The 15,213-nt window shown below is 39.1% G+C and overlaps 1 protein-coding gene and 1 non-coding gene across 3 annotated transcripts; one reads left to right on the top strand and one right to left on the bottom strand.

Annotated features, from left to right (window-relative positions):
• Positions 1-846: 846 nt before the first annotated feature.
• Positions 847-953, top strand: LOC131156832 (small nucleolar RNA R71). The gene has a single exon (XR_009137102.1). It is a non-coding gene; the product is annotated as a small nucleolar RNA R71 (small nucleolar RNA).
• Positions 954-7,520: 6,567 nt separating this feature from the next.
• On the bottom strand, positions 7,521-8,563 carry LOC131155589 (non-specific lipid transfer protein GPI-anchored 5-like). 2 transcript variants are annotated; one of them, XM_058108827.1, is made up of 3 exons: positions 8,172-8,563; positions 7,861-7,983; positions 7,521-7,768 (listed from the first exon to the last, which is right to left on the bottom strand). In XM_058108827.1, exons 1-3 carry the CDS (start codon positions 8,488-8,490, stop codon positions 7,626-7,628), a joined length of 585 nt encoding a protein of 194 aa, XP_057964810.1. In that variant the 5' UTR covers positions 8,491-8,563; the 3' UTR covers positions 7,521-7,625. The 2 variants fall into 2 exon arrangements, with proteins under 2 accessions (XP_057964810.1, XP_057964811.1); XM_058108828.1 differs by having other exon boundaries at positions 7,521-7,765.
• Between the last annotated feature and the right edge of the window lie 6,650 nt (positions 8,564-15,213).

Raw genomic sequence — 15,213 nt, 5'->3', positions numbered from 1 at the left:
ATATTGACCCTTAGGGTTCACTAGAGGTTGACTCAGAATTTTACCCTCATATCTCCTCCTCGAAGAGTTAGCTAGTTGCCCCATGGTGGGTTCTAGCTTCGAAATCGATTAGGAGTGAGAATGAAGTAATTTCCGATCAGCTTGGTGAACAGCCTCAATGCCCTTGAGGGCTTTCAGCATCGTCTCCTAAAAGGAATCATATTTGGGTTACAGAGGAGATGGTTGCTAAAAAGATGAAGGTCTAGGCATAGAAATGGAAGGATTTTGAGAATTTTGGTGTAGGCGAGGAGGTGGAGCAGTGAGTGATATTTGAGGTCTTTGTGCTTGAAAACCTAGAACTTGTGGCCTCCAGGAGAAGTTAGGATGTTGTTTCCACCTAGAATTGTACGTGTTTGAATATGGGTCATTGGATGACCTATCGAACAAATTGTGGGTGGCCTTGACTTCCTCCTACACAAACTTAGGCTGGGAAGACACATGGAAGCAATTGTAGCATGTGTGTGAAGGATTAGAACAAATGGCACACACATGTGCATACACCACGGGTTGAGGTTGCTGTTTGAAGGACAAGAACTTATCTAACTTTTTCACTATGGTGTGTGGTGTGGGTGCTAGGTCATGGCCAATTGCTAACTCATAGACTACCTTAGGTTTGGAAGAGGAGGGTTCGTATGGTCTATGAGTAGCAACAACATGTTGTTGAGAAGTTTCAGCAAGGTTCTCGAAAAGAGCCAAGGCCTCATTGTCCTATTTGGTGAGGAAAGTACCTCAATAAGATGCATCTACCACAATCCAGTCTCGCTTAACTAATCCTTCATAGAAGGTCTGAACCAATTGCCACCTAAAAACCTGATGGTGTGGGCATTTACGTAAAAGGTCCCTAAAACGCTCCCAGGTCTTAAAAAATAATTCCCCATCCAATTATGAGAAACTAGTGATGGTCTTCCTCGGCTAGTTAGTCTTCCCGATTGGGAAGTACTTCTTTAAGAACTCATGCTGCATGGTGGCCCAAGTGGTCACTAAGTTCAGCTCTAAGGAATTCAGCCAATACTTGGATTATATATATATATATATATATATATATAGAAAGAACGGGAAAAGCCTTAAATAGAGGGTGTCATCACCATAGTTGTTGATGCAGATGGTAGAATAGATTTCGAGAAATTCATTTAGATGCTTGTATGGATTTTTAAAATTCCTCTAAAAGTTGGGAAGTATAGAGATGGTAGAAGTCTTGATTTCAAATTGCCCCTCCTCGACATCCGAGAACCAGATACAAGATAGCAACATGTATGTGTTGGGTGTGAAGTTGTCTCTAAGAGGCCGAAGTGGTTGTTCCGTCACCATAGGTTGGTGGGGAGCTTAGGGTTCTAGGAATTGAACTGCAGGAACCGGGTTACATTCAACCATGACTTTAGGTTTAGATGACTCAGCAAACTCAAGATTAGAGGTGGATTTCCTAACGGACCTACATGGTCTCTCAATCTCGGGGTCTATAGGCGCTAACTCAGGGTCCAAAGAACACAAACCCAACATACACACATATAGCACACAATCAATACTTTAGAGTATCAAACAAAATAATAATAAAAGAAAACAAAGAAAAAAAAAGCAACTGTACTTTAAATTGGAAATTGGCTTATAATCGTGATGTAGTCCCCGGCAGCAATGCCAAAATTTGGTAGGCTTGCCAAGGCTTGGATCCTTAACTATCAAAAATAAAATTTATAAACCTAACTACTTCAAAGTTTGTAAAAAGGAAAAAAAGTAAGATTTCGATGGGGTTTTCTAACAACCTACTGAAAGCATGTAAATTTTATATTATCACTACTCCTTCAAAGTAGATCTAAGATCATGAATCATGTCTAGATTGTCATTTGGCGCAAGTTATGCCCGGTCTATCCATCTTAGGCTAACAGCTAAGTGAACCATTTGAGGGCATAGAGTAGCGAAGGTGCATTAATCGTTCGAAGCACGATTGGGAACCGGGGTATACTCTATCTTAACGATCACGAATCCACCCTGTATATGAATCGTAACCTAACTCATATAGGTGATTGAATCCCTAACTAGGCTATCCTATCCCCTAGGGTAACATTACTCTCAAAGATGTAAACTTGCACGTTATTGAAGTAAAAGCAGTAAGGGAAAGCATGTAAAGGAAAACAGTAGAGAAAAGCAGTAAAGAAAAGCATGTAAAGATGGCTTCAATTGCAAACTCAATAGTCTGTCACTAACAATCAAGCATACAGCTAACAACTATAATCTACTTGGAGAAACATGGAATGAGAAGGTTGTCATAGGCCTTCATGAATCCAAGAATGAACCAGAACAAGAATTTAAATCAAAAGCATTAAATCTACTATACTTTGTCCTCAATGGCTTTCTAAGTCAGTCCTTAACCCAAAAGAGGCCAAAGAGGAACCCTAAGAACATATTCAAAGCAATTATTTATGCCCAATATGGTCTACAAGATTTGAAATTCAAGATAGGAAAGTTTGTAGGAAATCTTACGTAGAAGATTGTTGCTGTGGACCTAGTCGCAACCATCCTTTCTCTTGGTTGCGCTCTAATTGAGGATCGCAGGAAATCAAGAATTCAAACTCTAGCATCTTCGTCCTAGTCACACCAATGGGTCTTGCATGTCGATCTGATGGTCGAGACTTGCAAGATCTCAACTTCAATTTTGCTTTAGGATCTCGACCTGGTTGCCCCTTAAGGTCTCCCTGGTCGAGAACTTGGTCGAGACTCTCAATATCTCTAACTCTGTATACTTCACAATCTCGACCTGGTTTCCCTAGAGAGTCACTTGGTTGATCACTTGTTCGAGCCTTGCAACATTATTCTTTCAGTCTGAACCTTGGCGCTCTACATCTTGTGACCTAGCCACCCCTGTGTTAGCTGGTCACACCACATGGTCAAATAGGGTCTTATTTCCTTTGATATATTGAGGCTCTGGGAGTTTGGTTGAGTATCCAATTTGAGTTTTGTGCACTCCAATTACTCCTTTGGCTTCTCGTAATGCTTAACTCGGTTTTTGCCTATTTTTCTTGAAACATGAACAAATCTTACATAAATCTAAATTATGATAACAAAGGGCATTTACAAAATAAAAGAAGACAAAACAAAGATAAATGAGCTCCTAAAATAGTGCATTTTAAGGACTCATCAACTGCAGGGTAACACAGTTGTAGGTGAAGCTATAGCTGAGAGTTCTGAGTTAGGAAATACTATTTTGTGTAATATAATTACACAAAAAATGGTGGATATTCTTAACTACATTGGTATGGATATTTGGGGACCGATGAAGGAAGCATTATGAGTTGGACATAGGTATTTTGTGAGGTTATCACGAAAGGTCTGGAGGTATCTCATGTGGCACAAGTTGGAGTTGTTTGCCAGGTGTAACTTGTGGTTGAGGTGCAGTACTAGACGATGAGAGAGTTTCTCAGGTCAAATATTGTTGTTGAGTGCACTAGTGTTCAAGGAGTTTTATGAGCAGGGCATGGTGTATGCAGAGCTTGCAAGGGACTTCTTGGTGAAGTTAGCAAGTATGTCGTGTGTCTTAATTAATCGATTGCCAAAAGAATCACTATATGTGAGAGTTACAGTAGAGGCTTGGACTGGTTATGTGGTAGACTTAGGAGGTCCAAATATGCACATTTCTAGTGAGGTGGGATCTAGGCTCGGTGTTATGTCTGGACAGTGCATCTTTCTGGCATATAAGAAAGATGGGTTCAAGTTGGGTGATCCAATGGCAAACAGGGTGGCAATTTATTGAGACATGGTTTTAGGTGTTAAAGTCATTGGACAACGTGCTCGGGTAGATGAAAAGAAACGGGTGCCAGAAAGCTACAATAGTAGCAATAAGCATGTTGTTCAGGTGGAGTTGGAGACTTAGGACGTAAGTGTAGGGAGTTTTAATCGAGGAGACTTACGGTATCATAGGATAAACTGGAGCAAAAAAGAGATTGTGATGCCGGTGGAGTTTGACACTTAGGGCAAAGATGACGTTGGTCATGATGCAAGGAGTTCAAAGTCAGGGGACTAACAGGATAACAATGGGCTGAGAGGTACTATCAGGCCACCGCCCATGTGTGATATGATGTCTTATGCAACCATTACTACGAAGGATCTTACTACCTTTTAGGAGGCAGTGCATGGCCGGGAGAAGGGTTGGTGGACTGGTGCCATGGTGAAGGAGATGGAGGTATTATATAAGAATTAGACAGGGGGTGTTGGTCGTGCTCCTAGAGGGGGAAAGGGACAAAGGCTGCAAGTGGGCAGGTATTCTATTGTTTTATATGAGTGACATGCCGATTGGTCGAAAGGTTCCAACTAAGGTAAATCAGTCGAGGACTCTGTTGAGAAAGGAAGTTGACATGAAGGTGTTGGGTGTTGCCAAGAGTATTCTTGGGTTGGATATTTGCATGGTTGCAAAGAGATTGAGTTTATCTTAGGGTGACTTTGTAGATGCGAAGAGATTGGTGCTGTCTCAGGGTGGCTATGTGGAAAAAAACTATATAGAGATTGTGATTATCTTAGGGTGGTTTTAAGGATCAGATGTTGGTGAGGTTTAGCATTGTTAGTGTTAAACTGGTCGCTGGTACACCATTGGTGAATCTAAGTAAATGGTTTACCGCTCAGTACTTCAGGACAAACGATAATATTTGGGTCATGTCAAAGGGTTCCTATGCTAGTGCAATTGTGTACTTTGTCAAGAAACAGAGGGTTCCGTCAATTGTGAGGTTTGTAGATGGAGACTACATAGGGGGCTTTGAAGACAAGAGGCTTACAACGGGGTCTGTTGTGGGAAGGCCTAATTGTTGGGAGTTCAGGATACAGTCTCAAGGTGTGCTAGTTACAATTAGATCAGAGTTCTTGGTAGAGGCTAAGGTTGCCAAGGTATCATTGTGGTTCAAAGGATCATTTAAGTAGCTGGGTGTTCATCTAGGTAAAGTTCCTATTACCACGATCAAGTTCAAGCATGGCTTGGACTTGGTTTACATCTCTAGGTGTTAGAGGGGCGGTAAGGTCCCGATCTACAGGCCCAAGTGGAGCAGCGGTTATGGTTTCAGATTTCCAAGGTGGTGAATATTCGCAAGGGTGGAGATTGTTGGGGGTGTGGCTCATATTCAAAGCAAATCATATGTACCTAAGAGAGCTATGTGAATTAAGAGACAATTGCATGAGAAAAGGTTTCAAGAAGTACGCAGGAGGGCCTTTTCTTAGCACGAAATCGTCGATGGTTTCTATCGGTGTAGATTACATGATTTTAATTTAGGGGCTTGTAGATTAGGCTTATCTGGAGGATTTTTCTCGGGGAGATTGCTACAGATGTAGTTTAGATATACTAGAACACTTCTATATGCATTCGATAGTTATATGATGTTTATTATGTAACCTTAGAAACTATTAAACTTCAAGTAAGCTTCAAAGATTGTAGCTTTGACATTGATTATGGTGAAACCGAGGTTGCTGCTCCCGTGGACGTAGGCTATTGCCAAACCACGTAAATCTTGTGTGTTTTTGTTGTGTTTTTTTTTTTATTCTTTTTATTATTGTTTGATTGTTTCTTGAGTATATTTCATCATCGAGTGATTGTATTAGTGGTTGTTGATTGTTTTATATTTGATTGTCTACTTCCTGTGCGCGTGTTCAAGTTGAACGAACATCAACAACTTTTTACGATTTGAGGGCTATCACAATAACATCTGGACGACGCCAAGCACTACAGTCGGATGCAGCTTTTTACTTCTTCTGTATTTTCTAATATCTGAACATAATGGAGTTTAGTATTTGAATTTGTATTCATATTTGAATTTTGAACAATTTATGAATGTTGAACAATTTGTATTTGAATTTTGAAAAATTTTATTTCAATTTTAAGCAATTTGTATTTAATTTTTGAAGTAATTCTTGTTCAATATTATGTATGCTTCAATGTAATTACAAGTTTTTATAGGAATTCATGAATGATTTAAAAAAAAATTAATTATTTTTAAGTATGAGTGATAGTTTTCAAACCGCCACTAATAGTAGCTTGTTAGACTATTAGTAATAGATATACAAGTTGTCACTAATAATTGGACTTTTAGTGACGGTTTTCAGTTGAGCAAATGTAGAATTTATAATGATGGTCTTAAGCTTTTAGTGGCAGAATAAAATCATCACTAATGCTCTATTTTATGTGCTAGTTTTTATATTCGACACTAATAAGTAGTTGTCTCCGCTATTTTAGTGGCGAATTTGAAACCGTTACTATACCATCACTAATAACCTTATTTTTTGTAGAAATCATTAAACAATGGTGACAATTTAAAAATTTTTCACTAATAGTCAATTAAGACAATCAATATATTGCCCTGTTGATCCATCCAAAAACTATCACCATAAAGTAGTTGTGACTGATTGTTGGTTTTTAGTGACGATTTCGTCAATTACTATTATTCAATATTTATTGTAGTGAGCAATTTTTTTTTTCAATTATTTGGTTTTTATATGGAATAAATAATGGGTACAATCTCTTTTCTATTTTTTACAATGAAGAAAAAAATTTTGTTTGATTCAATCTCCATGATAAGATTTGCCAATTCAGTGGTTCAAAGAGTGTGTTCCCGAATTAGGGGGTATAGATCTTTTGGATGATTAATTTAATGATATGTGGGAAGAATGATTTAGATTTACTTTGATCTTCTTAAAGATATATTCCAATTCGAGGGCTTGAGAAATGTGTTTGGAAAAAGGTAGGTGTGAGCTTCACGGTGAATAATGGAAATTCAATTGAAAAACATATAAGAGAAGAATGATATATATATTCTAGAATTCTTCGATGATAGAAATTGTCGAAGGCTGGATGATAGTTTTTTTTTATGTGTGGCTGGAAAGTATTAATAGGCAGGGATGAAAGTTAAGTATAACTCTAAGAGTACCAATATTTTGACATGTGTTCATATATGTAGGATTTAGAGTCATGGGCTAACTAATTATATTTAATAAATTATGCCCACATTTTTCTCTTAAGATCTAAAGCCTATTTTTTGAGGCCCAATATACACTTTTTTTCTATTATATATTCTTTTATTTTGATTAATTAAATTATTTTTTTAAGCTTTGATCATTTTTAAAATGCCTAGAGGCATCAATTCCAAAATGGTATCCACTAGAGAAACATCTCAAGAGGCATTTCTCTGTATGGTTCAACCGCCAATAACAAGCTGGCTTTACCTACTAGGCTGACTCGAGAAACTTTGGTAAAATGACAAATAATCAATAGATTAACTTAGTAAGAAACATGGTTTGACAAAAAAGAATAATAATATTATCTAAAATGATGAGACATAACTCGATTTTATTTGAGAAGTTGAGACCATTGAAAATATGACCACCAAGTGTAACAAAGAATTGTGGGAAATATCACTGTAGAACTATGAATAATACAAGCCATCCTCTGGGGAAACGTGAGCAATCTATTAAAGCGAGATCACTCAAAATATTACCACCAAGTATAACGAAGAATTGTGGAAAATATCACGGTAGATGTATAAATAATGCAAGCCGTCTTCAAGGGGAATATGAGTAATCTATAAATAATACAAGCCATCTCCAGTACTACAATAAGCTAGTCAATGATACTGCAGAAAGCTCATGATGTGGTTCCCTGTTGACCCAATGAAGAGGAGCAAAATTACAAAACGAAAGGGCGATAGGATGATGCTTCCACCAGATGTGTTCCCCTTCGTTGATGGCACTGTTTTGGACCCTCCTCCTGCATTCACCAATGCATAATTATTATTATTATTATTGTTTGTCTCTGTTCGACAGTTCATAATACTAGCACGGTCCACGACTTCTACTTACCAGAAGGATTAGGAACATCTGATGCCGATGGAGTATCTGCAGGTGTCTCATTAGAAGAACCCACCGGAGAACCTATCGGAGAATCAACCGGGGGAGCTGCCGGAGTCGTGGGTCCGCTGGCGGCTGCTTCGCCACATATGCAGGCAAATGCAAGTCAAAATCTAACTAAAAACATAAATATGCCCTCACCTCTTTAAAAAATTATATCTATATATATATATATATATATATATATATATATCTAATATTCTAAACTGAAGCAGATAACACAAGCTACCGCAGCATATTTAAGGATGCATGAGCTTACGCACCATTACACTGGCTGATTGGCGGAGTTTGGACATTACAAGCACCGGGAAGCGCAAGAGCAAGAGTTTGGTTAATGGGGATACCGAGCGACATGCCGCCGCCGTTGAGCAAGGAGCAGAGACACTGCGGCTGCGACTGAATAGCGGCAGTAAGCTGTGAGCAGCAAGAAGGCGACGGGGTGGATGAATTTCCCGTTATGTAGTTGAGACATGGGGACAAGCCCATGATGACACTGGTGCAACTCGATTGAGCCGTGGCTCCACCACAGAGCATGGTCATTAGGATCAGGACTAGACACATTTCAATCGCTTTTGAAGCCATTTGTGGTAGCTGCTGGAGATTTCAGGTGAGGGGATGAGATGGGAATTGCTTAATGGGGATGGCGTTTTGGAGTGGATCAGGGAAGGAGGTTTCGGGGGAATTATATAGGAAGGTTTGCAGAGAATGGACAAACAGATAGTTGTGTTTGGATGAACAACTTGGCACCTAAATAAAGGGTTGGCAGCATCTTAATAGGCTTTGACCGACGAGTTGTGATTAATTATTCCATTGATTTGGAAATTTAAAGTTTAATATTTAAGTAGAGGGTGTGATTAGCCTGTTTATTAGTATTTTTGCTTTCATCATCATCCTAACTAAAAATTTATACTTGCATTGTAAGCAATGAAATAAGATTATACTACAAGTCTATAGCAGCTTGCCAACATTATGTTTTGTGTTAGGTTGCCTGATTATATAGCACAAATAATTGAACATTTAATTAAGTGTGGTGCTACACTTACCTACCAAATATCAAACTTTTTGTTGGATTTCGTGGAAGATGATCTACATGTAAAAAATTATCCTCTTTAAAGTTTTGGTCAATACTCAAGTAAAATCCATGTCCAAGTGCAAGCGAACACCTTTTGTGAGTGGTATCTCACTTGTTGTCTTGAACTGGAGTAGTTCATTGATTAATTGGTTATAGCTTTCTTTGAAAAATGATGGGTCATCTTTGGAGAAGCAAAACCACTTTTTTTTTTTTTGGGAAAGATATTTCTGCAAGAAACGAAGCTTCGTGTATCCTTAGGACAACCATGAAAAGAGTGAGGGAGAGAAGAAAAGTGTAGTGACCTGGGGGAATTATGGTATTTAAATAATGGAAGAAGGAGAAAAGGAAATTGAATTTTAATATTTAAACAGAGCCTTGTCGATGAATATAGGGAGTTCGTCGACGAGTGCACATGAGGGGCTCGTCGACGGAGACGTGTCTCGTCGATGAGAAAATACCGAGAGACTATTTTCCCATCTTTGAATTTCGTCAATGAGAAGAAAACGTTCATCGATGAATGTCCTTCTTGACCTCATCGACGAGGTGACATGACTCGTCGACGAAGGTTAGTGTATAAAAAGCCCTAAACGCGATTTTTCAGCTGATTTTTTTTGCGTAGAACCCTTCTCTCTCTCTCCTCTTCGGTTTCAACCCCTTCTCTCAAAGTTTTTGGGCCGAATTCTCACCAGTTCGACGATCTGAGGCCACCACGACACTCCTGGAAGAGTTCTCTTCAATTCTACTGGAGTGGATCGTTGGTGGTGTGAGCTTGAATTCCATCCCAAATTCGGGGTAGGACTTTCTACTTAGTGTTGGACTTTCTTGTAATTGTAAAAAATGTAGTAGTCAAAGAAATACTGAATTTCTGTTCTGGGAGATGTTGATTTCTGGGTGTTGAACGGGGAACCCTGCAGGTGTAGGACTGGTTGTTGTAGGGGTTTTTCAGAATCAGGTAAGGATATAAACTAAACTAGTCGTTTTATAAAAGTATATGAATAATCCTACAACATTAATTTCAGGAAAATAAATATATATATATATATATATATATATGCATTATGTTTGGGAAATACTGCTTAAATGATGATATGTTTTAAATATACGTAATACCCATTCTATGTGGCATGAGTAGAATTTATTATGAATTACTGCTTTTTGGGAAAATGTCACTACAAAGAAACTGGTTTGTAGTGACAAAATTATTAGTGACAGTTTTAATTTCGTCACTAATAGTGTGAGAATTAGTGACGGTTTTAGCAACTGTGACTAATAGTGTCATATTAGTGACGGTTTTAAAACCGTCACTAATAATTTCGTCACTTAAAACCAAATTTTCCGCTCAAACTATCGTAGGAAACCACTTTTTGCACGTAAATTATCCTGAAAAAATATTAGCGACGGTTCTTGGGGTATTAATGACATATTCAAATCGTCACTAATTGTCATTTATTAGTGATGATTAAGCAACCGTCACTACTAGTCCATTATTAGTGTCAGTTTGGAAAATTTGTCACTAATAATAGGGTGTTACTGATGGTTTTGCCACTGTCACTACTGGTCGTCTTATTAAAAAAATAAAAAAAAATATTATTTCACACTATTAGTGATGTCTTTTATTTTCATCACTACTGGTTCCTTATTAGTGATGATTTTCAGAACCGTCACTAATAGTATTTTATATTAAAGAAAAGATAAAAAAAATCATTTCAGAGTAGTAGTGATGGTTTTTATTTTCGTCACTACTGGTCCTTTATTAGTGACGGTTATCTTGATCGTCACTAATAGTACTTTATTTAAAGAAAAGAAATTTTAGAGTACTAGTGACGGTTTTGTATTTTCCTCACTACTGGTTCCTTATTAGTGACAATTTTCAAAACAGTCACTAATAGTCCTTTTATTTAAAAAAATAAAAAAAAAAATAATTTCAGAGTTGTAGTGACGGTTTCTTATTTTTGCCACTATGGGTCCTTTATTTGTGACAGTTTTAAGAAACATCACTAATAGTCCTTTAATTTAAAAAAATAAACAAAAATTTATTCAAGAGTAGTAGTGATGGTTTTAACAACCGTCACTGATGCTCAAATAACAAATGAGAGTCTCCCGCCCAGAATGTTTCGCATCATTTGCTTCACTTCATTCTATTCCCCTTTTCAGTTTTCATGTCATTCGGCAGCATGTCGGGTGCAGAGAATGGCCTGGTGGAATGACTCACTCGAAAAATGAGCAACTCGAAAGCTATCCCAAGTATAGGAGTTACGTCGTGTAATATTAAGCCCAAGGGCTAGATCGTCTCCTCAAGGAATGCGTTTAATCTTAGATTTTACGTTCTCCCAATCAAAATTAAAAATGCACTGAACTTAGTTCAGATTCGGGTTTTCAAGATTGTTTGATTTCATTCTCAACAAATTAAATGACACGCAATTTAAAGTCCTAAAACTAACATGCTTTGAATTAAAGAGTAAGGATGGAAACTCTAATCTACTTAAGGAAATATCAAAACACGCGCTAATTAAAGATGGTAATTTTGAACATGGAATTAAAAACACACTATGGAAACTCAATCAGATTCAAGCACACACTAAAAATCGGAACTTTAACAATTCAAGAACTCAAACCAAAATGCAACACATAAAAAAAAGAACAATGAAAGAAAATAAAAATATGAACTTTGATAAAACCGGTCCTAACTAAACCAAACTTCGAAAAAAATTAAATCTCGAGAAGAAAAAAAAACTAATTTAAATATGAAACCAAGCATAATTAAATATAAACTTCCAACTAACTCTACCCATAAAATAAAATACCAAAGACAAAAATAATTAAACAATCAACTATTGCAAAGATAAAATATTCAAAATCCAAGCTTTTTAAATACCTTCGGTAAAAAAATAATACTATCCTATATCAAAATTAAAAGAGAAAAGATAAGAGAGAGAGAGAGAGAGAGAGAGAGAGAGAGAGAGAGAGAGAGAGAGAGAAAAAAAGAGGGGAGTTGCAGCAGGGGCCATGGATTATCTGGTGCAGAGGAGCTCGAAGGAGGCTGCTGGTTGTGTTGCTGTGCTGGTCTCGGCTTGGCAGAAGATTGCTGCTGCTGCTGCTGCTGGTGTGGATTCGGGGCTGGTTGTGCTGGAGATTGGCCAAGAGGCCTGCTGCAAGGAGCTGTGGAGAAGACGACTGGCCTGGTGCAGGTTGCAGTGCTCTTGGGCTCCAGCAGAGTGATAGGCTGCAGCAGCGGCTGTGCGTGGTCGTGAGGATCTGCTGGAGAGGAACAGCCGGCTGTGGACTCGAGGCAAAGGATGAAGAGATTTGCTTGTGGAGTGCCCCTTGGCCGAAGCTGTTGGAGTGGTCTCACGGTGGCTGGATGTGCTCTACTACAGAAGGGAGATTAACCGAGAAGGAGAGAGTGAGAATAAGAGACTGAAGGAGAGAGGGCAGAAGGGCAGGAGAAGAAGAGAAAAACAGGGAAAGGAGAACTGGCAAGGTGGAAATAAGACATAGTAGAAGAGAAAAAAAAATAAACAGAGGAATAGAACGGGAGAATGGGCAAAAGAAGGGGCAGAGAAAAACTAAGGAAAAGAGAAGGGACAGGGGAAGAGAAGAAGAAGAAGAAGAAGAAGAGAGAAGAGCCCTCACGGGGCTATCTGCGCAGGGGGAAGAAGTAGGAGAGCTAAATAGGAGGAGCTGGGTGCCCTAGGATCCGGCGTGGACAACCCGACCCGGCCATGCATGGCCGGGTCACATCAATGATCTAATTATTATATTTTTTTTCATTTTCTTTTGTTCTCTGTTTGTCACAAATCTGACTCTTCTGGGGCCCATATCTCACAAAACTCAAAATACAAAAGTTGTAGATGATCTTTTCCTCTTTTTTCAAAAATTTGAATCGTCTCAATCAGAGTTTAGACAGAAAAGTTATGTATGAAATACGAATAGGTGTCGGTTTTAGTTCCCGGGAATTTTCCTGTGACAAAAAATTACCAAAACTTCATAAATAGTGCAATAAAGTTCAAGAATGATGATTTTGGCACTTTATTAAAATATTGGACAATTTTAAATATTTAATTAAAAATATAAACCGTAAAGCTCGGGTTAAACGTTCAATTACGCAGTTTCGGCGCGTAATCATGGAAGCCCCTACATGGTCGGAGCTCAAGCTCCCAGACCTACTGTTTACCGACATTGCCTAGGAGCTCTATGTAGCTATAGAAAATGAGTGGGACTCACTTCAGCGGTCAGCATGCCAAACAGCAGCGGGACGAGCGCTGTGGAAGCATGTCATCCATGACCCGCTCGTAGGGTTGCTTGTTGGAGAGACATACCTAAGAAGCCTCTACGAGAAGATAAATAAGGACTGGCTTAATAATGCCCAAGAGGTCTCCGGTGTGATTCTGACAGTTCGAACCCTTTGGCTTGATACCAAACTTGAAGTTGCTCTCAAGTCCTTCAATGGTGGAGAAACATAGGTGGTGGTGCTCAGTGCAGGTTTGTGATTACAAGTCTTTCTTGGCTCCTTGCATTTTAGTGCTTTGCATGTTTGATTGCATCCTGTTAATATTAAAATCTTTTCGTACAAATACAACCATACACGGGCATCCTTTTTTTAGGGTACGAGGAGGCATACAATGGTACAAGAGTACAAGGGCATTTTAGGGGTATTTTATGGAGGTAATTTAGGGAGATATACTAACATGCCCCCTCAAACTCAAGGTGGTATCGAAGATGACATCTGGAGTTTGCAGAATAAAACACGATGACAACCAGGTGGATGAGCTTTTGTGAAGATATCAGCCAACTGATCAATCGAAGGAACTGACAAGAGGCGAAGTGTCCCATCCTGAAGATGATGACGCACAAAATGACAGTCGATCTCGATATTTTTGGTGCGTTCATGAAAGACATCGTTGTGAGCAATCTGGACAGCACTATTATTGTTACAATAAAGCGGAGTGCTTGAGGGCTGAGGAACTCCCATATCGTGGAGAAGCCAACAAAGCCAAAGAAGCTCAGAAGTAGTATCAGCGAGAGTCTGATACTCAGCCTCAGTGCTAGAGCGAGCAACAACAGTTTGCTTTTTGCTCCGCCAAAAGATAAGAGAGTCACCAAGTAAAAAAAGAAAACCAGTGGTAGACAGACGATCAATAGGGTTCCCTGCCCAATCAGCATCTAAATAAACTTGTAACGTTAAGGATGAGTGAGAGGAAAAGAAAAGGCCATGAAATAAGGTGTCCTTCACATATCCCAAGATGCGAAGAACAGCTGCATAGTGAACGGAACGAGGAGCCGACATAAACTGGCTAACAAGGTGCACCGCATAGGCAATGTCTGGTCTAGTTACAGTGAGATAAATCAAGCTCCCAACAAGATGTTGGTAATGAGTGGCATCGGGAAGAAGCTCCCCATCAGTAGAACGGAGTTTGATGTTGGGTTCCAGCGGACTATCAGTTATCTTACAATCAGTGAGGCCAGCACGAGAGAGGAGATCAGAGGCATATTTAGCTTGGGTCAAGGAGTAGCCATCAGAGGTTGGAGACACTTCTAAGCTAAGGAAGTAGCAAAGAGAACCGAGGTCTTTCATCTCAAAATGCCGAGACAGAAATTGCCTGAGCTCATGAATACCAGAAGTATTAGCACCAGTAACGATCATATTGTCAACATAAAGTAGGAGAATAGTGATGCCAGTAGCAGTGTGATGGGTAAAAAGAGCGGAATCATAGGGGCTAGAGGCAAACCCAAGTTGGGAAATAGTGGAGCTGAACTTGGCAAACCAAGCATGGGGAGCTTGCTTAAGCCCATATAAAGCACGACGAAGACGACAAACCTGACCAGGAGAATGAGGATACCCAGGAGGGGGCTGCCTATATACCTCCTCAATCAAATCACCATGTAAGAAGGCATTCTTGACATCCATCTGAAATAAAGGCCACCACCGTGCAGAGGCAATAGCCAAAAGAGAGGCAATAGACAAAAGAGAGCGAACGGAGGTAATACGAGCAACAGGGGCAAACGTTTCCTCATAATCAATGCCATATTCCTAAGAAAAACCCTTTGCCACTAAACGAGCTTTATGTCATACTTCAGAATCATCGGAATTTGTTTTTCGTTTATACACCCATTTGTTCCCAACTACAGTCTTACCAGGAGGCAGGTCAACCAGGTCCCAAGTATAGTTTTGTGAAGTGCGGCAAGTTCTTCAGACATAGCTTGTTGCCAAACAAGAATAGAACAAGCTTCTC

The sequence above is a fragment of the Malania oleifera genome, chromosome 5, assembly GCF_029873635.1.
Source record: "Malania oleifera isolate guangnan ecotype guangnan chromosome 5, ASM2987363v1, whole genome shotgun sequence".
NCBI lineage: Eukaryota > Viridiplantae > Streptophyta > Magnoliopsida > Santalales > Ximeniaceae > Malania > Malania oleifera.
The sequence above is the reverse complement of the archived record's forward strand: the minus strand, read 5'-3'. Positions and strand labels throughout refer to the sequence as shown.